The sequence below is a fragment of the Sceloporus occidentalis genome, unplaced genomic scaffold, assembly GCF_023333645.1.
Source record: "Sceloporus occidentalis isolate IW3139 unplaced genomic scaffold, rSceOcc1.0.p SCAF_198, whole genome shotgun sequence".
NCBI lineage: Eukaryota > Metazoa > Chordata > Lepidosauria > Squamata > Phrynosomatidae > Sceloporus > Sceloporus occidentalis.
Genome location: NW_028317178.1, coordinates 1,022,405 through 1,047,925, shown reverse-complemented (window position 1 = coordinate 1,047,925; position 25,521 = coordinate 1,022,405). Strand labels below are relative to the sequence as shown.

General features: G+C 41.8%; 1 protein-coding gene across 1 annotated transcript in view; it reads right to left on the bottom strand.

Moving 5' to 3' along the window:
* LOC149278205 (calcium-activated potassium channel subunit alpha-1) overlaps positions 1–15,045 on the bottom strand; it is a 120,855-nt gene extending 105,810 nt beyond the window's left edge. Inside the window, exon 1 of the mRNA XM_089502208.1 lies at positions 14,800–15,045. Within this exon, the coding sequence (XP_089358334.1) occupies positions 14,800–15,033 (234 nt within the window). The 5' untranslated portion in view covers positions 15,034–15,045. The remainder of the gene's footprint in view (positions 1–14,799) is intronic.
* Between the last annotated feature and the right edge of the window lie 10,476 nt (positions 15,046–25,521).

Here is a 25,521-nt window from a genome sequence, read left to right as displayed (position 1 = left end):
GAGAACAGTATCCCAAAACACTGCTGAGTGAGAATTCACTCAGAGCATCTCTGTAAGAGTTAAAACTGGCCAAGAACATACAAAGTTGCGGTACATATCAAGAAATTGTAAAGGCTAATAACGTGGGGGAATTTAAACATGCATGTGATAGACATATGGCTCCTGAATCTAAGACGAGACCAACAACTGATTATCCAGTTTCTTATGTTTCTGTATCAAAAGGCTAGTCCGGTCAATTTTCTGTTGGGTGTGACATATGCCTACCAAAGGGTTAATCTGATAAAGCAGCCACTGCTTTCTGGATTAAAGTGATAGGGGGGCTTCACGTCAAAAATACTGAAAAAAATATGCACTTTGACTACGACGCTTAGGTCATCGTTGGCGTTCACCCCAAGTGTAAAGGTGAACCCAGACGTGGACCTCCTAGCTCTCTTGACGAGGCTAATGAAGGCCGAAAAGTATGTCGGGGGTTGTTGGTTCACTCTGAAGATTTGCCTTTGATTTAGGTTCTGGACGGCCCTTTTGGATGGGATCAGACTGATATGTAGATGGAGATTTTCCCTCTGTAATGGCACAAGAAAGCTAAAATCTGAGATGCTCCCAAGCAGGGCGCACCATAGGGCAAGCTTTGAAGCAGCTGTCTGTTCTTGGCAAGCATCTCATATTCTTTTTGTAAGATCTTTGAGGGTCCCAGAGGATGCCCCTCAGGACCGGTGGGTATATCAGATAATCCGGGGAGCTGGATGAACCCTGAATAACAAACAAGGCATCATAGAGAGGATACAATGTCATTATACACATCCATTCAGACTTGGAGAAAGGAATTTTGACCTAAACAGCGAAATACAGGATATAACGGGTTATAAAGACGGGATTAGCTATACGGCCGGAGAGTATATAATATATAATATGAGGAATATACAGGATATAACGGGTTATAAGGACGGGATTAGTTATACGGGGGAGGAGAGTATATAATATATAATATGAGGAATATACAGGGATGTAACGGGTTATAAGGACGGGATTAGTTATACGGCCAGAGAGTATATAATATATGATATGAGGAATATACAGGATATATAACGGGTTATAAGGACGGGATTAGTTATACGGCCGAAGAGTATATAATATATAATATGAGGAATATACAGGATATAACGGGTTATAAGGACGGGATTAGTTATACGGCCGGAGAGTATATAATATATAATATGAGGAATATACAGGATATAACGGGTTATAAGCACGGGATTAGTTATACGGCCGGAGAGTATATAATATATAATATGAGCAATATACAGGATATAACGGGTTATGAGGACGGGATTAGTTATACGGGGAGGAGAGTATATAATATATAATATGAGGAAAATACAGGATATAACGGGTTATAAGCACGGGATTAGTTATACGGCCGGAGAGTATATAATATATAATATGGGGAATATACAGGATATAACGGGTTATAAGGACGGGATTAGTTATACGGGGGGAGAGTATATAATATATAATATGAGGAATATACAGGATATAACGGGTTATAAGGACGGGATTAGTTATACGGCCGTAGAGTATATAATATATAATATGAGGAATATACAGGGATATATAACGGGTTATAAGGACGGGATTAGTTATACGGGGAGGAGAGTATATAATATATAATATGAGGATTATACAGGGATATAACGGGTTATAAGGACGGGATTAGTTATACGGCCGGAGAGTATATAATATATAATATGAGGAATATACAGGATACAACGGGTTATAAGGACGGGATTAGTTATACGGACGGAGAGTATATGATATATAATATGAGGAATATACAGGATATAACGGGTTATAAGGACGGGATTAGTTATACGGCCGGAGAGTATATAATATATAATATGAGGAATATACAGGGATATAACGGGTTATAAGGACGGGATTAGTTATACGGCCGGAGTGTATATAATATATAATATGAGAAATATACAGGATATAACGGGTTATAAGGAAGGGATTAGCTATACGGCCGGAGAGTATATAATATATAATATGAGGAATATACAGGGATATAACGGGTTATAAGCACGGGATTAGTTATACGGGGAGAGTATATAATATATAATATGAGGAATATACAGGATATAACGGGTTATAAGGACGGGATTAGTTGTACGGCCGGAGAGTATATAATATATAATATGAGGAATATACAGGGATATAACGGGTTATAAGGAAGGGATTAGCTATACGGCCGGAGAGTATATAATATATAATATGAGGAATATACAGGATATAACGGGTTATAAGGACGGGATTAGTTATACGGCCGGAGAGTATATAATATATAATATGAGGAATATACAGGGATATATAACGGGTTATAAGGAAGGGATTAGCTATACGGCCGGAGAGTATATAATATATAATATGAGGAATATACAGGATATAACGGGTTATAAGGACGGGATTAGTTATACGGCCGGAGAGTATATAATATATAATATGAGGAATATACAGGATATAACGGGTTATAAGCACGGGATTAGTTATACGGCCGGAGAGTATATAATATATAATATGAGCAATATACAGGATATAACGGGTTATGAGGACGGGATTAGTTATACGGGGAGGAGAGTATATAATATATAATATGAGGAATATACAGGATATAACGGGTTATAAGCACGGGATTAGTTATACGGCCGGAGAGTATATAATATATAATATGGGGAATATACAGGATATAACGGGTTATAAGGACGGGATTAGTTATACGGGGGGAGAGTATATAATATATAATATGAGGAATATACAGGATATAACGGGTTATAAGGACGGGATTAGTTATACGGCCGTAGAGTATATAATATATAATATGAGGAATATACAGGGATATATAACGGGTTATAAGGATGGGATTAGTTATACGGGGAGGAGAGTATATAATATATAATATGAGGATTATACAGGGATATAACGGGTTATAAGGACGGGATTAGTTATACGGCCGGAGAGTATATAATATATAATATGAGGAATATACAGGGATATAACGGGTTATAAGGACGGGATTAGTTATACGGCCGGAGAGTATATAATATATAATATGAGGAATATACAGGATACAACGGGTTATAAGGACGGGATTAGTTATACGGCCGGAGAGTATATAATATATAATATGAGGAATATACAGGATATAACGGGTTATAAGGACGGGATTAGTTATACGGCCGGAGTGTATATAATATATAATATGAGAAATATACAGGATATAACGGGTTATAAGGACGGGATTAGTTATACGGCCGGAGAGTATATAATATATAATATGAGGAATATACAGGATATAACGGATTATAAGGAAGGGATTAGCTATACGGCCGGAGAGTATATAATATATAATATGAGGAATATACAGGGATATAACGGGTTATAAGCACGGGATTAGTTATACGGGGAGAGTATATAATATATAATATGAGGAATATACAGGATATAACGGGTTATAAGGACGGGATTAGTTATACGGCCGGAGAGTATATAATATATAATATGAGGAATATACAGGATATAACGGGTTATAAGCACGGGATTAGTTATACGGCCGGAGAGTATATAATATATAATATGAGGAATATACAGGATATAACGGGTTATAAAGACGGGATTAGCTATACGGCCGGAGAGTATATAATATATAATATGAGGAATATACAGGGATATAACGGGTTATAAGCACGGGATTAGTTATACGGCCGGAGAGTATATAATATATAATATGAGGAATATACAGGGATATAACGGGTTATAAGGACGGGATTAGTTATACGGCCGGAGAGTATATAATATACAATATGAGGAATATACAGGATATAACGGGTTATAAGGACGGGATTAGTTATACGGCCGGAGAGTATATAATATATAATATGAGGAATATACAGGATATAACGGGTTATAAGGACGGGATTAGTTATACGGCCGGAGAGTATATAATATATAATATGAGGAATATACAGGATATAACGGGTTATAAGGACGGGATTAGTTATACGGCCGGAGAGTATATAATATATAATATGAGGAATATACAGGATATAACGGGTTATAAGGACGGGATTAGTTATACGGCCGGAGAGTATATAATATATAATATGAGGAATATACAGGATATAACGGGTTATAAGCACGGGATTAGTTATACGGCCGGAGAGTATATAATATATAATATGAGCAATATACAGGATATAACGGGTTATGAGGACGGGATTAGTTATACGGGGAGGAGAGTATATAATATATAATATGAGGAATATACAGGATATAACGGGTTATAAGCACGGGATTAGTTATACGGCCGGAGAGTATATAATATATAATATGGGGAATATACAGGATATAACGGGTTATAAGGACGGGATTAGTTATACGGGGGGAGAGTATATAATATATAATATGAGGAATATACAGGATATAACGGGTTATAAGGACGGGATTAGTTATACGGCCGTAGAGTATATAATATATAATATGAGGAATATACAGGGATATATAACGGGTTATAAGGACGGGATTAGTTATACGGGGAGGAGAGTATATAATATATAATATGAGGATTATACAGGGATATAACGGGTTATAAGGACGGGATTAGTTATACGGCCGGAGAGTATATAATATATAATATGAGGAATATACAGGATACAACGGGTTATAAGGACAGGATTAGTTATACGGCCGGAGAGTATATAATATATAATATGAGGAATATACAGGATATAACGGGTTATAAGGACGGGATTAGTTATACGGCCGGAGTGTATATAATATATAATATGAGAAATATACAGGATATAACGGGTTATAAGGACGGGATTAGTTATACGGCCGGAGAGTATATAATATATAATATGAGGAATATACAGGATATAACGGATTATAAGGAAGGGATTAGCTATACGGCCGGAGAGTATATAATATATAATATGAGGAATATACAGGGATATAACGGGTTATAAGCACGGGATTAGTTATACGGGGAGAGTATATAATATATAATATGAGGAATATACAGGATATAACGGGTTATAAGGACGGGATTAGTTATACGGGTGGAGAGTATATAATATATAATATGAGGAATATACAGGATATAACGGGTTATAAGCACGGGATTAGTTATACGGCCGGAGAGTATATAATATATAATATGAGGAATATACAGGATATAACGGGTTATAAGGACGGGATTAGCTATACGGCCGGAGAGTATATAATATATAATATGAGGAATATACAGGGATATATAATGGGTTATAAGGACGGGATTAGTTATACGGCCGGAGAGTATATAATATATAATATGAGGAATATACAGGATATAACAGGTTATAAGGACGGGATTAGTTATACGGCCGGAGAGTATATAATATATAATATGAGGAATATACAGGGATATAACGGTTATAAGGACGGGATTAGTTATACGGCCGGAGAGTATATAATATATAATATGAGGAATATACAGGATATAACGGGTTATAAGGACAGGATTAGTTGTACCGGGGGAGAGTATATAATATATAATATGAGGAATATACAGGGATATAACGGGTTATAAGGACGGGATTAGTTATACGGGGGGAGAGTATATAATATATAATATGAGGAATATACAGGATATAACGGGTTATAAGGACGGGATTAGTTATACGGGGGGAGAGTATATAATATATAATATGAGGAATATACAGGATATAACGGGTTATAAGGACGGGATTAGTTATACAGATGGAGAGTATATAATATATAATATGAGGAATATACAGGGATATAACGGGTTATAAGGACGGGATTGGTTATACGGCCGGAGAGTATATAATATATAATATGAGGAACATACAGGGATATAACGGGTTATAAGGACGGGATTAGTTATACGGCCGGAGAGTATATAATATATAATATGAGGAATATACAGGATATAACGGGTTATAAGGACGGGATTAGTTATACGGGGGGAGAGTATATAATATATAATATGAGGAATATACAGGATATAACGGGTTATAAAGACGGGATTAGTTATACGGGAGGAGAGTATATAATATATAATATGAGGAATATACAGGATATAACGGGTTATAAGGACAGGATTAGTTATACGGCCGGAGAGTATATAATATATAATATGAGGAATATACAGGATATAACGTGTTATAAGGACGGGATTAGTTATACGGCCGGAGAGTATATAATATATAATATGAGGAATATACAGGTATATAACGGGTTATAAGGACAGGATTAGTTATACGGCCGGAGAGTATATAATATATAATATGAGGAATATACAGGATATAACGGGTTATAAGGACGGGATTAGTTATTAGGTGTTTTTTCTGGATCCGCAGCGGGGGAAACCTGATGGACTTGTGTCTTTCTTCAACCTAAATGACTCGGTAAAGAAGAGCCCCTTAAAGAGACATCACGGTCATCATCTACAGGAAACTCGCCAGACGATTTGGCCCGTACGAGAGAGCACTCCAGCTTCATGTACGAGATGCTGAAAACATACTGACGAGAGGCGGAAGGGTTAAGGCAGCTGTGCCCTGCGTGCTCGCCGTCTTCCTCACTGGCACATCCTGGTGTAAAAGGCTCGCCGGCTTTTCCTGTGCTGTTCATAGCTGCTACATCCCTCCCCCCCGTCCATCTTGGTCATCCCCGGCCTTACAGACAGACAGCTGTCACATTGCTAGAGTTCCCATTCACCTCGTAACGCCATTTAAAGGTCCAATGACCGAGACATTAGCATGCTTCACAAAATGCAGCACTGGGGAGGAATAACTCATATAAAAAAAAAAAAAAAAAAAAAAAGAATAGTAAGGATTAAACCTTTTTAATTCCAAACCTAAGGAGCCAGGGGTCCATAGATATTTTTATATATATTTATTTTTTTTGAATGTGTGGTGTTTTTTTTTTTTCATGGCCCTTTAATATGTATAAAAAAATATAAGAAAAATATAAATAAATATATTAAATAAATCAATATTTAATATGCATTATAGCATATATATATTTACTATATATATATATATATTATTTATAATATAAACATTTTGTTACTATCCTAGATTAATTTGTTAAAATGTAATAACAAGCTTTTTAACATACAGGTACAGGGGTAATTAATTATCCTATAGCGAGGGGTAATTAATTCTAATAGTATATTATTATTATTATTATTTTATTATTATAGAAAAATTTCTATAATTAGTTTAAATAATTACAGTACGAAATTAGAAAACACTTAATTTAAAATTAAATTTCAACGGCTCCGAGCTGGCGACCGGTGATTCCCGTGGCTGGATTTCTGGAGTTTACAATAATAACGATTATTTTTTTTTTTTCTTCTTCATGCTTAAATTAGCTACTAGGTTAACGAGAGAACAGCGACGGGAGAGAGAGTCGTTATTTATAACCTGGATTGTGTGTTTTTCAGGGGGTATAATTAGTTGAGCTAGTAAGCTACTCCCATGAGTAGGCCGAAAATAAACCGATAGGCTTAGAGGAGGAGGCTGGCACAGGATTTATGTCTTTACCCCACTCTGTTTACAAAGATATCGAGTCCAGAAGATAACCTCCCTCAATAACACGCACAATCGTTGGCGTGTCTGCTGGTACATGGCCGAATGTGTCGGCCATTTTGAAATTCCGGGTTTATTTGTTGTAGGTCATACGTTCAAGCAACCGAATAGAGTAATAATAAGTTCGAAGGGATCTTTGTGATCTTGGAAACTAATATTCAATATTTAAATATCTGATATTTGCCCTTGAGTATCAATCGCAATCTAGAAACAGTAGGGGGGGTGAAAAAAGTTGTGTTGTGGTCCTAAAATGTGTGAAAATGTCAATATGGAGCACCACCAGACGCTATCCCCTGCCCCCATTCCACACCAACAAAGCCCTGCCTACCCTTCCCATCCAGGACACTTGACATCTTGGTCTTGATCTCTGAGATCCACCTCCATCTATCCTGTGGCCAGCTGGATACATAGGTCCAAGGCCCCGTCAGTCTCTAACAGTTCCTCTTACACCCAACCTCAGCAAGTCGGGGCAAATATCCTAGGCATGCATCGTCACCCCTGTGTCGCATCCAGACACTACCTGCAGATGGGTGCTCGAAAAAGGGGTCAGGAGGCCTCGGTGGTGGAACCTATGTTCCACCTTGCTTCCCAGACATGCATGGAATTTGGGTGGGGGAGGTTCTCCATAGTCATCATTCTAACCTCTACAATTCATCCTGATGACGACAGTTCTAGAGGTGTATCCTCTGCCGATGCGTAATTTAATACTGGGATCAGGGTTTGTTCCACTTAAGTTCAGATGGAATCCTAGGAACATGGAATCTAGACGGAGGTCAAAGCTACGAGAAGCATCTGATACATCTCAGTAGAAGTCGAAGGCGTCTCCATTCTGGTTGCCATTCGTTACCCGACAAAATAAAAGCTGAGGCAGTAAGACAGCTAGAACGATACCAAGAGCCGCCTTTCTTAAACAATATGTCGGAGGCCATGTTTTATTATAAACCCGCAGGGTCCCTCGGTCTATAATGTAAACATTAGTAACTGGAGCTCAGCTTACACGTTCCTGGCCACCCGAAGCAGAAAATGTTACGCGATACGTACTCACGTCTTTAAGATAAAGTAATAAGGATAAGATGAGTGTCAGCTCTTGGGGGGGCAAGACTCTTGGCTTCTTCGGACTCCTTCAGGAGCCCCCGTAGAATATGGAAATATGGGCCCTCATCTAACAGGATAGGGTCAACCCTACGGACCTGAAAAACTATTCCCAGCTGCAGGGAAACGGGGTTAATATTTATCATTTGTGAATCTACAATAATTAGAAGCTAGATGTGAAAATTTACTGAAATTTACTGAAATGTAGAATATCTGGAATTTGGGGGAAATGTAAAAAATTTTAGAATCCCCTGAAGGAACTGCTTCATCAGCTTTAAAATGAGAAAAACGTTATGAAAGCTCTAAATTATTATAAAATCGATTAAACGGATACGACAAATTCCTGAAAATTGTAATTTCTATAATAATTTTTTTTTTTTAAGTTTTCTGGTGTATAGACCAAAAATAACCATTTTACCCCAAGTAAACGTCGGTGGCCATGTACTCGAGATCCTTTGACTTGTTAACCTCCGTGTAAAAGCTCTGAAGGAGCAAAAACGTATAATTCATAGCATATAAAAGCAATAATACAGAAATATACAAAATATATATATATAGATATAAAATTCTGGGGTTTTTTATCGGCTTGAACTCATAGAAAACATATTTTTTAATGGAAATTCCATTGGGTTTAAAATTTAAAAAAGAACAGAATTAAAAAATCAATTTTAAAATTTGCACTTTAAAAAAATTTGCATATTTTAATTTCGATCCATACTTTGCTGACAATATGCTAACCAAATTTGTTATGTATGGATCAAAATTTTAATATTATTTATGCTGAGATATTATTAAACATAACCTCGATGGGGGTATGTAGACCGCGCTATACATGGCTGAACAAACCCAATTTATCGCACACACACCCCAAAATAATAATAACAATTATGAACGAAATTACTAATTTTTTGCTTTAATTCTCAAACATTTCTGTCTATACATGGTGCTGGTGGTACGGTGTTAAAGATTGTAGGCTGGCCGGTGCATTTAGGTGAAAATGCTGAATGCTGTAAGTGATTATTATTTGTTGATTTATATAGCGCCATCTTATTACGCAGCGCTGTACGATGGGTGAAGAGAACATAACAGCTGGTGCATCGCATCACAGGAATTTTTTTGAATATGGATAATGCCAAGGTTATGCATTTGGGGAACTATGGAGGACCTGCATTCGCTGGTCAGGGAGCGCTTTCATTCATCTATTGGCAGGGGAGAGTGGCTTCTTTCTGCACAGGGACAGGTAAAACCAGGTGGCCCAATCGGCCCCTTGCCACCCCTCCCTCAGTAACATACACACTGACATACCTTTTACACACACTCTCATGCTAAAAGCATACATGCACTAACACATACTCAAACACACATTCATGCTAACAACACACACTTATACATACACACTCATGCTAATACATACATATCTACTCACACATCCACACTCATACTAACACACATCCACACTCATACTAACACACACATATATATACTCACACATACACACTCATGCTAACACACACATATATATACTCACACATACACACTCATGCTAACACACACATACACACTCATACTAACACACACATACACACTCATGCTAATACACACACATGCTAATACATATATACTCACGCATACACACTCACACTAACACACACATACACACTCATGTTTACACACATATATACTAACACCTACACACCCATTCTAACACACGCATACACACTCATGCTAACACACACTAACACACTCATACTAACACACACATATATATACTCACACATACACACTCATGCTAACACACACATACACACTCATACTAACACACACATACACACTCATGCTAACACATATATACTCACGCATACACACTCATGCTAATACACACATACACACACATGCTTACACACATATATACTCACGCATACACACTCATGCTAACACACACTAACACACATACAGTCATGCTCACACTCATGCTCACACACATACCCACTCTTTGGCTGCCAACCTGCCCCTGTCTGTTGCGTAATACCATCCAGCAGAATTGGAGACAAAATGAAAAGGTGGAGTGGAAGACTCTGAGGTTTCCTCTGAGGAAAGGCCGTCCTTACTGGAAAAACAGGCACAGAGAACTCTATTGCTCATCATCCCTCGAGACCTCATCGATGCCGCCTCCCGCAGGATCCAAGATGGATGGTATGGAATATGGAGATGACGATGCAGGGGAGAAAGCTCATTGCTGCTGCTAAGGCAGTGTAACGTAGGGAAGAGGGGTGGTGGATACATGGAACAGCCTCTCAACAGAGGTGGTAGAGGGTAATACAGTGAGGAGATTAAACATGCATGGGATGGACATACGGCTCCTGAATCTGAGATGAGACCAACGACTGATTAAGGTTGGAGTCTTTATAGACGAGACGGGCCGTGTGGGGCAAGTTCTGGGTTCTATACATTTCTGTGTGTTTGCCGCGTATGGAGATGTGTTTCCTGCACGGCAAGAGGGTGGGGCAAATGTATATGGGGGGGGGGTTAAAGTGCGTATGGTGACCGGAGATCTGATATTTTATTTGTTGCTCTCAATCATGTAAAGAAGCAGAAAAAGCTTCTCCGGTTTCTATGGAAATAACCTATCGGTGTCACTTCTAAATGATCTGCCCCTGGGGCTCCCCAAATATTAACCCCTTAGTAGCCATTCACGCAGACCCTACTGCAGCGACTCTCCACTGCCGACAGCCGATTGGCTCTAATAACGGTCGCTATGGAAACCGTGACTGGTCAGGAGGTGAAGATATTCTGGATGGAGTCACCTGTGTTCAAGCAGGGATTCCAGCTGTGATATAGCAGGGAGAAAAGCACCAATCGGGACGCTCAGATATGATTTTATCATTTTCCTAATATCTTTATTTTTTATATTCTTTTGTACATTATAATGTTATTACGGACCACTAGAACTAGTACACTTAAACGATGTAGATTGCAAGCTCTGCACCCAAGCGCCGATGCGACCTGCGGCTTCCGCCTGTCGAGTACGTTTCATAACACCCTTTAATTCCCGCAGGTTCCGTATGGATCAAATTGCACCAGGAGAGGCTACAGGTGCCAAACTGCAACAGCTAGCGCTTTATTGTACCTGCGCGCCCTCATTTATGCACAAACAGCCCCCCCCCCCGCATGTATAATTTACGCCGGCTGCCCCATACATTATTAAAGGCGGAGGCTAGCTTAACCCCTTTAGTGCTGCAGAATTAACCATTTCTGCCGGAGGAATCGGGGTGGGGAGGTAAAGAGAGACTGGACTAACAAAACAGAGACACCCGGCAGGTATGGAAAACCTATGTGTTACCCCTCCAGCAGTGAAGGGGTTAGTATTAAGCCTTTATCTGCCGGCAGCTTTATCTGACAAGCCAAGGTAACCCTTTTACAGCCAGGTGATGGTTTACGGCGTGTCAACAAAGCGGAGCTTTCTGATTGGCCGAACCGCCTGCTGGCAGATGGCAGCCATAATCACCCCTAATTATCCGTTACTATTATCTAAGTGCCTAACGATCTCGCTGCGCTGCTAGCAAAGACGCAGCCGCGCATCTCCTCCAGTCTGAAATCGCCATTCCCTCGCTGGACTAGCCTCTACCAACTCTGCTGGGAGGCTGCTCCGCCTATCTGCCACCCGTTCGCTAAATGCCACATCCGGCTCTCCTTCGCATGTGGCTTCCCCTTCCATCTACATTATTTAAGTCTAGTATTACCTATGATTATTAGCCTCTACCACCTCCGCCGGGACGCTATTCCGGTTATCTACTACCCTCTAGCTTAAGTAACTGCTTTGATTTCATTGTTTTAGCCCCAGGAAAGCAGGCCTCCCCGAGCTTCATGGGCGGTAGATAAGTGGAACAGCCTCTCGGCATAAGTGGTAGGTTCTAATCAACTCCAATCAAGTATATACTCAATTGGGCAAGGTATACCATCTCTGAACATTTACAGTCATCACCTCATTATTCTAAATACTAATAAGCACTAAAATGATATAATTAAGTTTTTTGGTTAAAAAAAATAATTTTTTTGGGGTGGGGGGGTGAATTCTCGCAAGGTCACCCAAGTACCAACCTCCAATCCCCGCATCACAACGGAAATTTCTAAAAATATATATTACAAAAAGATCAGTTATTTCAGAATTCTTAAAAAATAATAAAAGAAATAAAATAAAAAAAGAAATCCCCCTTTTTTATTGTTTTTTTTTAACGGCATCCTCAGATCCCCCCCCGGCGCTCGTCGGCGTACAGCAGGCCCGGAGCTGCTCCGTGTAATGACGGATCCTGCAGAGCTATGACACAAAAGGGCTACCTAGCAACAGTTTCCAGGAAGGTTGGATGGAAAAGCTACAAAGCTCCGGAGAGGAGAAAAATAACCACTGAAAACTAAGGATTTTTACCAAAATGCCAGATTTTTATGGCTCCTGAATCTAAGACGTCACCTGTGGTTTCTACCCACGTTGTTCCTCTACACATATTTTCCCCCGATAACCCAAAACATCCTGGAGAAGCCACGGTGGCATCAACAAAATGCTTCCCAATGAAAAAGGAGAAGATCCTTCAGATGTTCTTGAAGGCCTACTGATGACCAGATACCGTGACAACCGACCAATTTTTAATTCGGAACCTAAGAGGTAAAAAAAAAGTTTCCCTTCTCTATCGCCCAGAAGAACCTGACGCTTGGTAACTCCAGAGGGACAACACGGCCATTACGAGGGATGAATGTCTCCTATGAACGTGGGTTCAATAAACATCATTATCCAACCATATCTCGTTCCATCCTCATCTCGGGCACAAATTTCTACCAAATTTTAAGAAGACCCCAACCGAGATCCCAACTTATGATCATCTATAGCGGCCATACCATTTCCATACGTGTCTATCAACAGAAGCAGAAGGTCCAACCATGGCATTGGACTTTAACCTCAACAGGTTCCTCGTTCAAGAAGAACATTGTGCCCAAACTTTATAATCCCATCCTCCCAACACCTCCATGAAAAGAAGACCTACCCTTTATCATCCCGTAATAGTTCCATGATTGTCAACATGGATACCTTCCTAAAAGTCCCCAAAACTCAAACATTCCACATTCCAAACACATCTACGTAGACCCAAATCACCACGCCTCGGTATTCCGCGTAGGTGAGGAGTCACGCATGTCTTCGGCGCACGTCACATTGAAGATATTGCTTTCCAATGTGACTGCGTACGACTTGGCCCCAAACATTCCACTACATATAAATAGCTAGACCCTGATGATGTCACCATGCCCACTGCAGCCAAGGGTATGATGTCACGCTCAAATGACAGTGTTTGTATCTATATGACCGGAAAAAGCGGACAACCCGACGGGTTGTGAATCAATCTTCTAAAGCACAATGCAGATAATTATTTTATCTTACACGTCCGTAAACCCCGCGCTCCAAATGTGACATCATAAGTTGAGACACCTCACAAACCGAAGTTTAGCTCGAACGAGCTTCGAGCGTTGGCTACCATAAGGTCCTTGGAGCAGGACCCCTGTGTTCTGCCTGTCCACGCGCCGCAGGATATGGTGATAAAATCATATGTTCCGCATTTTAACTAATTCAATGAATAGAATTCCATTTCGCCTCGGTTCTGAGATGTCTATGCAACCGGGGGGGGGAGGGGGGGTTGTTGGAGTCCGGCATTTGGGGACACGTGTATTATTTCCCCTTCGTCTAATTCTACCCATACGGGGTAAACATTTCCAGAAAAACACAGAAAATATCCTTAAAAAAGCGTGGATATTGTGGTGGGTCATCCAAAAGAACCACGCTGCCCCGTGGTGAAATAACAGGGTAAAGGTGGGTAGGTAGGGGCACCCCGGAGGGGTAAGTAGGAGCCATTAGGCCATCTTTTTTTCCAGTAATAATATTTCTTAGCACTCTGTTTACAAAAACATCTATTTTACGAAAATATGGTGTCCTCCAAAGGACAAAATAGGCCAAGTTCCCCCTAAAAAATGACCCCGCTGCCCTCTCGCATATAGCACATACACACACGTACGTTACCTTATTTTTGCCCCCACAGTGGCAGCAGACAGTCCACAGGTACTTAAGGGTCCTCCACACCAAGATAATAAATAGCCCTCCGAAAAACGTCACCATGGACGAGGCGAGGAATGCCCACCACATTCTCTGTCCCTTAACATCACAAGGCACATCCGGGGGCACCGGGATAATAAGGGCATCTCCCTTATGGGCAAGAATGGAAGAAGAGTCTGCATGTTGCTGGTTGGCGCTCATATTGAAGCTCGAGCTGCTGAAGATGCTCTGGAGTTTGATGACATTGGCCATTGCTAACAGGAAGACTCGGGGTGCCCTGCGAGCCACCGTTTCCTCAACCCCCAAATTCTAGCACCAGCCATATTGCAAATAGGGAGGTCAAACAGACTCCGAGGGCCTCCTTCCAATGCCTCCTCCCTTCCAACCAAAAAAAAAGAAGAAGAATTCGAGGGAACCCCTTTTCTGTCCTCGTTCCTCTCGATGACACAGGTGCTCCTTCTTCAAATCTTCATTTCGAGGGAGGAGAACGTCAGTCCTGATACCTTCAGACGCCGCCGAGTCCTTCCATCAGAAGCAAGTATGGGAAATTAGGCAGTCCTTTTTTTCTTCATGTAGCCTCCTCCAGCCTTATTTTTTTTTCCAGCCTCTAAATAATTTTTTTCCCCCTATATACACGTATAAAAAAATATATATTTATATGTAAAAAAAAAATGTCCACAATGATGTCATTAATATGTATTATTGTCTTGGTGCTGGATACAATGTATCAATAAAAAAACATATGATACAAAAAAACACGATTCCCAGGGATTCTCAGCACCTGCTCCCTCTTGGTGTCTTTTTTTTTTTTTGCCCCTAGATGGGGTATAAGAATAACCCCAGAATGTATTTATTCTAAGGCTGCCCCCCTCCCTCGCCTATTTGTGCATTAATAGCCCCCTGTCCCCGGTTTGCAGCTGTGACAAGCCTTACAACTCGTGGTCAGGGACCTCTTCTTCTGGGTTGTCCAGGTTCTGGTCGACCAAGGAGACCTTCAGCAGATCTTTGCTCCACAAGCCTGGGGTCCAGTGCAGCTGGGTGGTATTACTGATGGTTTTTTTGGGGGGGTTTGCTCTCTCCAAGCTGAGTGCCAGCCTGCTGGCTTTTCTGCCCCCAACCTCCTCCTACCTTTTTCCTCTTTCTCCTCTGACTGTTCAGGGCTCTAATCCTCCCATCTGATCGCCTGTGTCCCTCCTCCTCCTCCTCCTTCTCCAACTCCTCCTCCTCCACCACCAGAGCTGATGCCTCTGTCACATCCCTGGGCTAGGCATGCATGCAAAATAAAAGGGACACCCTGGAAGGGGGTAGGTGTGAAGGGGGTATCTGGGGTGGAATAAGGAGCAGTTTTGCAGGATCTACTGAGCTTAGAATGTTTTCCTTCCAACAAGTCCAGGTATGGAGAAGACCTCTCTGGTGGAGCCTCCAGATGTATCATCATCATCAGGAAGAAGGGGATGAGGGTGTAATAAATAAAAAAAAAAATCATGGAAAGGGGGCAGATATGGGCTTGGGCAGAAGGCTGGAAAGGTTCCCCTTCGTCTTGTGATGCAATCAGCCAGGCAGGAGCTGTTATGGTGGTCCCTGGCTATGTCTGGGTCAGTTTTGAGGGTCTTCTCACAGCCTCTTGGGGGTTGAAGAGGTTCATTTGCAAGAAGATATGACACTCCTGCTAAGAACAGCCTACCAGCTCCCAATGGCACAGCTGAGGGGGTCTGGGGCAACTAGCTGGGGCATTGGGTGCACCCAAAGGCATGTCACTGGCAGGACTTGGGAGTATTAACTAATTTCATGTTAGGGGTAAATGTTTTAAGACACACAGATGCTGCACATCCTCTTGCAAAATAGCAGCTGTCACTCCCAACACATGCAATGACCACTACAGGGCATTTAGGGCAAGTAGAGAGAGGTGAATGGACAAAAAAACTTGAAGGGGCCTTTTGACTCATATGTTGGTTTTTTTATATTTCATATTTGCCTTGAGTATCTAGCACTTAAGAGGTTAAAACCATTGAGGGTAGATTTAATAGAGAAAATGTGTGTTTGCGCAAAGCTGCCGCCAGAGGGCGCTCCTGAGCTATCAATGAGGTATCTCCTGCCTGCTTCCAATATAAATATTAATAAAAAAAAATAGAATAATAATAATTAGATTTTTGAAAATCAGAAAAAATACTACTGTTTTTTATACACCATTTATACTTATGATGAGCCAGACCACAACATCCCATTAGATTTATTCGGCTGTGAGTGATTGCCATGATCCCATCGCTTTGTACAGCAATTTTTTTTTATTAAGTAGGGATCTTAAATACTAATACTAATTATTTATGAATTTGCCCCTTTTTTATTTCATTAAACATAGAAAAAATAGACTCCCTGGATGACATTTTAAACCCATAACCTACAAAACCACGAGAATGAAATATTAATAAGAAACGGACAATAATAATATTATTAATTATTATTATTATTATTATTTTATTTTTTTATTGAGTTTCATGTTGCACAGGTAATATGGGGAGATGTAAAAAAATATATATAAATAATAATTACGAATATTTTATTTTCGGCCCTCCTTACCTCAGTCTATTAACCCCTACCGCTTCTGCCGGGAGGCTGCTCCACGTATCTACACCCTCTCAGTAAGGTAAAACTTCCTTACATCACATCTACGCCTCTGACCCTCCGCGTGTTAAATTATGGCACGAGTCCCGGACAGTCTACGGAGAACCTGGTCCATGGACCTCCAAGACCACTATCCATCACTCTCGTGGTCTACAAAAGCTTCAGTTGGATTTTCTGAAAACATATCTTTTTTTTTACATTTTAGTGAAATATATAAATTCTGCACTTTTTTTTTTTGAATTCCATATCTTTATGTATAAGTACGTGATCCATTCCAGACTCATGGATTCCATCGGGAGAAGATGTGTCCTCCACCCATATTGGCGTCCATGGCCCAATCAATGATTTTCTGATGGCCTTCAAGATGAATGAACCTCATAAACCAGATTATTAACCAGATTTGTTGACTATTCGGTTTAAAAAACGAAAGGTCCCGAGGTCCCCGGTAGTAACGGGATGCCGTGGTGCGTCTTCCTCCTCCGTCGGCTAGATGGTCATTAGAAGGCCTCGGGATGAAGCCAACGGGTCCCACGGACAACGGAACGGCGGCCTTCTGCTTTAATTCGTAGAGAAGAACGAGAGCCGGATCTTTAGATCCATTTCAATAAAGTAAATTAAAAATATTAATTGGAAATCCAAGGCTTTGTCAGAAATTGATTCAAAATGGCCGACTTTTCCAGTGATTGTGTATTTGATAAGTGATTTGATGGAGCGTTTCTCAGAAGGTCCTAGCGGGGAACCGTCTCCGGCGCAGCTTTTAGATTAACTAATGTATTAAAACTATCTATAGCTCGAGCGTTTTGCTTTCTCATCGCCGTAATTGCTTTAGAGTTGATTGGCTGTTTTGTTTATTTTTTGTTTTTTTGTTTACGTCAGGAAAGGCGAGTGGCAGCCCGTGGCAGGGCCAGCATTTTCTGATCGGCTTCCTGCCCTGAAGTCCTCTCCACCGTTATAAAGGCAGGTTGTAGGTTCCTTCTCGTGCATGTTCTCGAGGTCGGTACGAGCGGAACGGTGGAGGCGAAGCCACCGCGGCTCTAGAACCCAAGGGAGAAGCGATGGGACTTCCAGGATGCGCCGGGGAATTTTTATCCCCAAATAAACGTCCATAAAATAAAATCTGTCATCACGCTGGGAATGTTCAGGAAACCTCTGGGTCCGCGAAGCTATTTATCCAGACGGCAGACGGTTTCCCGGTTGGGGGGGGGGGGGGGCGGGCAGAATGGACGTAACAATTGTTACCCCTGACAGACGGGCGGGCCTACTAAAAAAAAAAAAACCAGAAAATACGAGAAAAGTAAGATTTTCATGCCTGGGTTGGGATATTTCGGTGTGTTTGTCCTCGATTAGGACTGTCCAGGGGCGGGAGTAAAAACCACAGGGGCCCCCCAGTGTGAAAAATTGCTGTCCAAAAACGTAATTTACCTTTTAGTAGTTAGAAAATGTGCGTTTTACAAAAAGCTCCATCAGCTCCCCCTAGTGGATGATTCAGTGTTTGCGGGGATATCTTTATTATTATTTATTGTTATCTATAGGGCCAGCATATTCCGCAGCGCTGTACAACGGGCAGACAGGACAAGTAGAATATAACCTAACAGGTGAGGTGGGCCCTGCGCACAGGAGCTTACAATCTAGAGGGAGTTAGGGTGTAAAACGTAATTATGAAAAAATATTTAAAGGGTTAACCGTGGAATTTTGAAATAGAAACATAAAACATTCTCCAGCTGAGGATCCCCCTTTTTTTTTTCTTGGTATCTTCCAGTGGCTATTACTACTTCCTGAGGTCTTTGCAGCAGCAGGGAAGCGCTTTTTGGCAGATATCCAACCAATACATAACAGCCTTAGCTAAAAATGAGATTACATCTTTTTTAAAAAAAATAAAAATAAAATCTGTGCAAATTTCAAATTTAAAAATTTCGGTTCAAATTTGAATCTTTTTTGAAAATGTAATAAGCAACATAAAAGGTAGAAAGACACCTAATTTAGACAACTATTAAAAGCGTTTTTAAGATATTTTCTTCTTTATATATTATTTTTTGTTTTTTTTTTTAAATTCTGTATTGTGGGCAATTCGTAGAGGAAGCTTAAAAATGATTAAAAAAAACCTAGTAATTTGCAAAAAAATATATTTACATAAGAGGGGCTAAAACATTAAATCAAATATTTAAATAATAAGATGAAAACATTCACTTGAACAATATCAAAATAAAATAAAATATAAAATTATAAAACACTAATATTTGCGCAATAACGGGCAAAAAATGGGTGAAATGGGGCAAAATTTAGATTCTGTGAAGCCAAAAAAATGCAATTTAAAAAAAAAAACGATGACACGTATTTTTATGCCAAAAAATCAAATATTTATTAATTCTGGTAATTCCATTATTTTAGCCATTACTAACTCAATTCAATCACCATGACAACCAACGGAATCTCCTCATTCATTAATAACTCAGCTCTTTACACAAAAAAATCGAATTATTTACAGGTGGCGTAAACATTTAAAGGGACAGTAACTTTTAAAGGGGATTGCTGAAGAGAACATTGTCCTCGCCAAGCCCCGCCCCATTTCTGGCCGCCATATTTAGTCCTTTTCGGAGGAAGGAGGACGGTAACCCGATTCTTGGCACCCGGGGGGGGGGGGTTGGTGACCCTTGTCCTCTCTCGCAACACCAGCTGCCAATCTCCTGTTGCTGCCAATGTAAGAACGTTTACCGAGAGGGTGGTGGATAAGTGCAGCAGCCTCCCAGCAGAGGCGGTAGAGGCTAATACATCGAGGGGACTTAAACATGCATGGGGCAGGCGTACAGCTCCTGAATCTAAGACGACCCTTTTAACCCTTTCAAACACCCTTTGAAGGTTTTCTCTAAAGGCTGCGGTGGAAGAGCTCGCTGAGCGGCGGCTGCTAGTGATGGGAGTTGATACCAAATCCAGAAAAGCCAGAACAGTCACACCACGGGATCTATAGATATGCGGGATATGACATCATAGGCGTTGTATTTCCCGGCTCTGACAGCAGATTTCCCCTCCGTTTCCCATGATCCTTCAGTGCAGACTGTGTCAGAATCCCCCGGACAGTTGTACCCCACTTCCTGTTCTCTCCCTGTGGCAGCCCAAGTAGGAAGTTGTACCCCACTTCATGTTCTCTCCCTTCATCAGACCAAGCAGGAAGCTGTACCCCACTTCCTGTTTTCTCCCTGCGTCTGCCCAAGCAGGAAGCGGTACCCCACTTCCTGTTCTCTCCCTGCGTTGTTTAAGCGGATGGCGGATGAGCCTCTAGCGCTAGAGATTGTTTCCGGCCGCGCAGGTCCCTCCGTAACGCTATTATCACAGATATCTCAGGGTGACGGGCGATTTATACCCCACGACGGGGCAGCAAGATGGCGGCTCTCACATACAGCACATCGGGGGGTAACAGAGGTGGGTTTTATTTATACATGAGGAATGTCGCATCACTCGCTGGTCTCGTCTTAGATTCAGGAGCCGTATGTCTATCCCATGCGTGTTTAATCCCCCCCACTGTATTACCCTCTACCACCTCTGCTGCGGGGGCAGTTCCACTTATCTAACACCTTCTCACCCCCATCGTGCATGTTAAATGCTTTGTAAATCGTGACTGTCTGCCCAGCACTGGGCGGAAAGGGCAGATTTCTGAAGAAAAATGAGAAAGCATTTACAAAAATATAAAATATAAAAAAAAAAAATAAAAAAAAAATAATAAAATGAAAACTGCAGACCGGGAGCCGCCGTTGCTGTCGGTCATGTGATATTTTGGGTGACTTTCCCGGCTCAAACCCCACACTGAGCTGATGCTTTATGGCGATGCTAATGAAGTCCGTACCTCCATAGACTTTCATTAGTCAGAGAGTCCGACTGGGTGATTTAGACTGAGCAATTCCTTGGATCGGGGGGTCAGATAACAGAGCGAGAATCATACAAATGGCTGATATGCTGCTGCCTGAAAACGTTATATTACGGGGCAAAAACTACATCTGGGGTAACTGGGGCCGATGGGGGCCGATCTGCCGCCAGGATCTAGGTTGCTTAAAAGTACTAGTTGATACCCCTGGGCCAGTCCTTGTCAGTAAGGAATGGGTTACAGAAGACCCCGTTATAACGGACTCCATGTAAAGCCCGAGCCGGAGACCGCCGTGTCCTTTTTAAGGCATAGATCCCAGCGGACTCCCTGACCCCGCGCCAGCCTCGCTTGTGATGAATATATTTTTCTCCTGTTTACCAGCCGGCGATGAGACTATAAAAGGCCGGAGAGACGTTAACTCCTCTGCCGGGAGCCGCAGATCTTCACGATAAACAAGCCGTACTTGGACCTAGTGTAACGCAGATCGGGACGCACAGACCTCTGCGAGGAGCGGCCTCCAGGTAGAGATGGTTATCACAGGGCTGCTGGAAATAATCAAACCAGTCTTGGGATGGTCTCCCATGCATGTTCAAACTCCCTCATCGTATTACCCTCTACCACTTCTGCTGGGAGGCTGTTCCCTTTATCTACCACCCTCTCAGTAAAGTTAAAATGTAAATGGTATGTGAGTAATATACAATATACAGGGGGCCGGCTCGCTGATTTATCTATACATTATACAGGGGGCCGGTCACTGATTTATCTATACATTATACAGGGGCCGGCTCACTGATTTATCTATACATTATAGAGGGGGCCGGTCACTGATTTATCTATACATTATAGAGGGGGCCGGCTCACTGATTTATCTATACATTATACAGGGGGCCGGTCACGGATTTATCTATACATTATACAGGGGCCGGATCACTGATTTATCTATACATTATAGAGGGGGCCGGTCACTGATTTATCTATACATTATACAGGGGCCGGATCACTGATTTATCTATACATTATACAGGGGGCCGGTCACTGATTTATGTATGCATTATACAGGGGGCCGGTCACTGATTTATCTATACATTATACAGGGGGCCGGTCACTGATTTATCTATACATTATACAGGGGGCCGGTCACTGATTTATCTATACATTATACAGGGGCCGGTTGCTGATTTATCTATACATTATACAGGGGCCGGTCACTGATTTATCTATACATTATACAGGGGGCCGGTCACTGATTTATCTATACATTATACAGGGGGCCGGTCACTGATTTATCTATACATTATACAGGGACCGGATCACTGATTTAATTATACATTATACAGGGGCCGGATCACTGATTTAATTATACATTATACAGGGGCCGGGTCGGTGATTTAATTATACAGCCATCGGCTTCTCTTAAATCTCCTCTTTGTGCTCATTTGAGTGTTAAAAAATGGTTAATTTTTTACGCACATTTTTGTAGAGTTTATGGGAAAGTTTTTACCAGAAATGGGGATTTTTGCTTCATTTACTTCTTTTATGAGACGTTACGGGGTGACGGGAGCCGCGCATGTGATTTCTCCGAATCTGTAACTGCCCGAGCTGTAGGAAGCTCATTATGATGCAAAAAAAAATGATAATTGGGATTCAAGTATGTAAAAAAAACCAAACATATCGGATAAAAAACCAAATGTTTTTTAATAGCATTGAAATCCATCGCTGCTGAGATATAGCAGGTTTATCTCTGGATGATGAATGCTGAAGCTGGGGAGGGTCTCCAGTCTCGCCCGTAGACGTCCATCCTTGGGGTTGGGTTGTTCTCCGGTGATGGAACGCGGTGCTGGAGGAGAAGACATTTCAGGGGGCAGCACAGCTGCATGTATAGAGTTCTGGACCAGAAGCGGCCGACTCGAGTCACTGTGAATCGGCTTCTCCTGCAGGTGACTTTCAAGAAGGTTCCTAGTCCCGAGTCGGAGAACAACGGGGTTTGGAACCTCACAGGCGTTCCTCGCCCTCAGCGTGGCCAACTTGTCGGGGGCAAAGGGAGAGCTACTGGGTGGGGTGGCAGTTCTGACTGCGTGATATATAGGTGGCGGTATAAATGGCGGCACATGGTGATCCATGCTGACCTAGCCCTACGCAGCATCCCAGTCGAGGCCCACTCCGGCCCATTCTAGGACAATCTGCATCGTATGTTTTCCCCGTGGGTAACCGCTCATGTGATGACGTGCGACCTCTTTTATTGCACATTTTCCACCGAATTGAAGCCGTTTCGGGTTTAAAGAGCGTAAATTGCGCTTCTTGGAAATGGAATTCAAGAGTTTCCACTGCGTGAAAATGCCTTTTTTTTTTTTTTTTTTATTTTTTATTACAAAATAACAAAGAGTCCTCACAGAGTTTCCTGAAACCCCAAAAGCTGTATCTTTGGGTCGGATGACCGAACGCAAAAGGTGAAGACCCCACGACGTGGCTTAATATTAACCCTTAACGTCATACCGCCCTTTACCACCGGACAAATACTCCTATTACCTGATTAAATCAACATAGCAAAATGCGTAACATTGGGGTTGGATCGTGCGCGGTGTACAAAGGGTTAAGAGCGAATGATCACAAGCGGCCTCCTGGTTGCGGAACGCGGATTAGATTTGAATGTTCCTCCTGCATAAAATGCTCGCCAGCGCGTGGAAATTCACGATATATTCAAATATACAAGAAGAGTAGATTTATTTCTGCGTCACGATACCCAGTGGAGTCGTCCGGGCCGCCATTAGGGGGGACGACCGTGTGAGGAGCCGGCCAAGGCAGGCTAGGCCTACAGTAGGGAGAGAAGAGGCCGAGCCTGGAGGACAGGCCTGCCGCGGAAAGCGCCGGGTCATGCAGGGAGACTCTGAGATGTTCTCTGACACAGGGAACGCGTCTGCTTTATTTCACAGAATAACACGCGAAGCGAAGGAATGAAGTCTAGTGAGAAGAAAAGGCGCCCCTGATTATTCATAACTTTGTCGCAATTCTAGCAACGGTCTGAGTTCCTCGAGAGATCCTTCAGGTTTCGGGTGGCCCGAATTCGTTGTGTCCTAGGAGATGACTGTAAACTTACTTTGTGCATTTCACCCAGAAATAGGTTTCTGTCTAACCAACTCACATGGGGGAGCTACGCATGCGGGGTGTAATATAACATGCCCCCCCCCATTTATTCTAGCCCCACGTGTCCCTTTATTCCGTTTTACTCATTTGTATGAGTCCTTGCTCTGTTATCTGAGTCCGATTCTTCTACACAAACACCCCGACTTCCAGAATCCCTGTGGGAAACAATAGAATGGCCTGGTCTTAATCACCATTGCTATTTGTGCTATATGTGGCTCGGGGCTCTCTCTTTCCTTTTTTTCTATCTTTCTCCCTCTCCATTTCCAATCTCCGTGGAGGTTACAGTCCTTTAGTGGTGGTGCCATCATCATGGCGGGGACTTCCAACTCAACATAGACCACAAAACTGAGACACTCCCGACTAGACAAGAGAGACCGGGCTCCCAGAACATGGAACTTGAAGTTCAAGACTTTGCTACAAGCACACGGCGTGTATGTTGTTTGGCGATGTCTTCTCCCGTAGCTGGCGGTAGCCGGTCATGTGACGCGCGACCGCTTTTATTGCACATTTTCCACTTGAAGCCGTTTCGGCCTAAAGAGCGTAAATCGGATCTGTTCGTTGTAAATGAAAATGCATTTATTTTTTTATTACAAAATAACAAAGAATCTTCACAGAGTTTCCTTAAAACCCCAAAAGCTGTATTTTTGGGTCAGATGACCGAACGCAAAAGGTGAAGACCCCACGACGTGGGTTAATATTAACCCTTAACGTTATACCGCCCTTTATCACTATACAAATACTCCTATTACCTGATGAAATCAGATCTATGTATAACATAGCACAATTCATAATATTGGGGTTGGATGGTCCGCGGTGTACAAAGGGTTAAGAGCGAATGATTGCGAAATCCCTTAATCACAAATGGCCTCCTGGTTGCGGAACACAGATTAGATTTGAATGTTCCTCTTGCATAAAATGCTCGCCAACGCGTGGAAATTCACGATATATACAAATATAAAACGCTAAGCAACCCAGAGGCCGAGCAGGGAAATCTTCGGGCCGCGCGCCGCTATAAATTCTACGACCCGGGGAAAGCGTCCGCTTTATTTCAGGGTTCTCAAAGTCTAGTA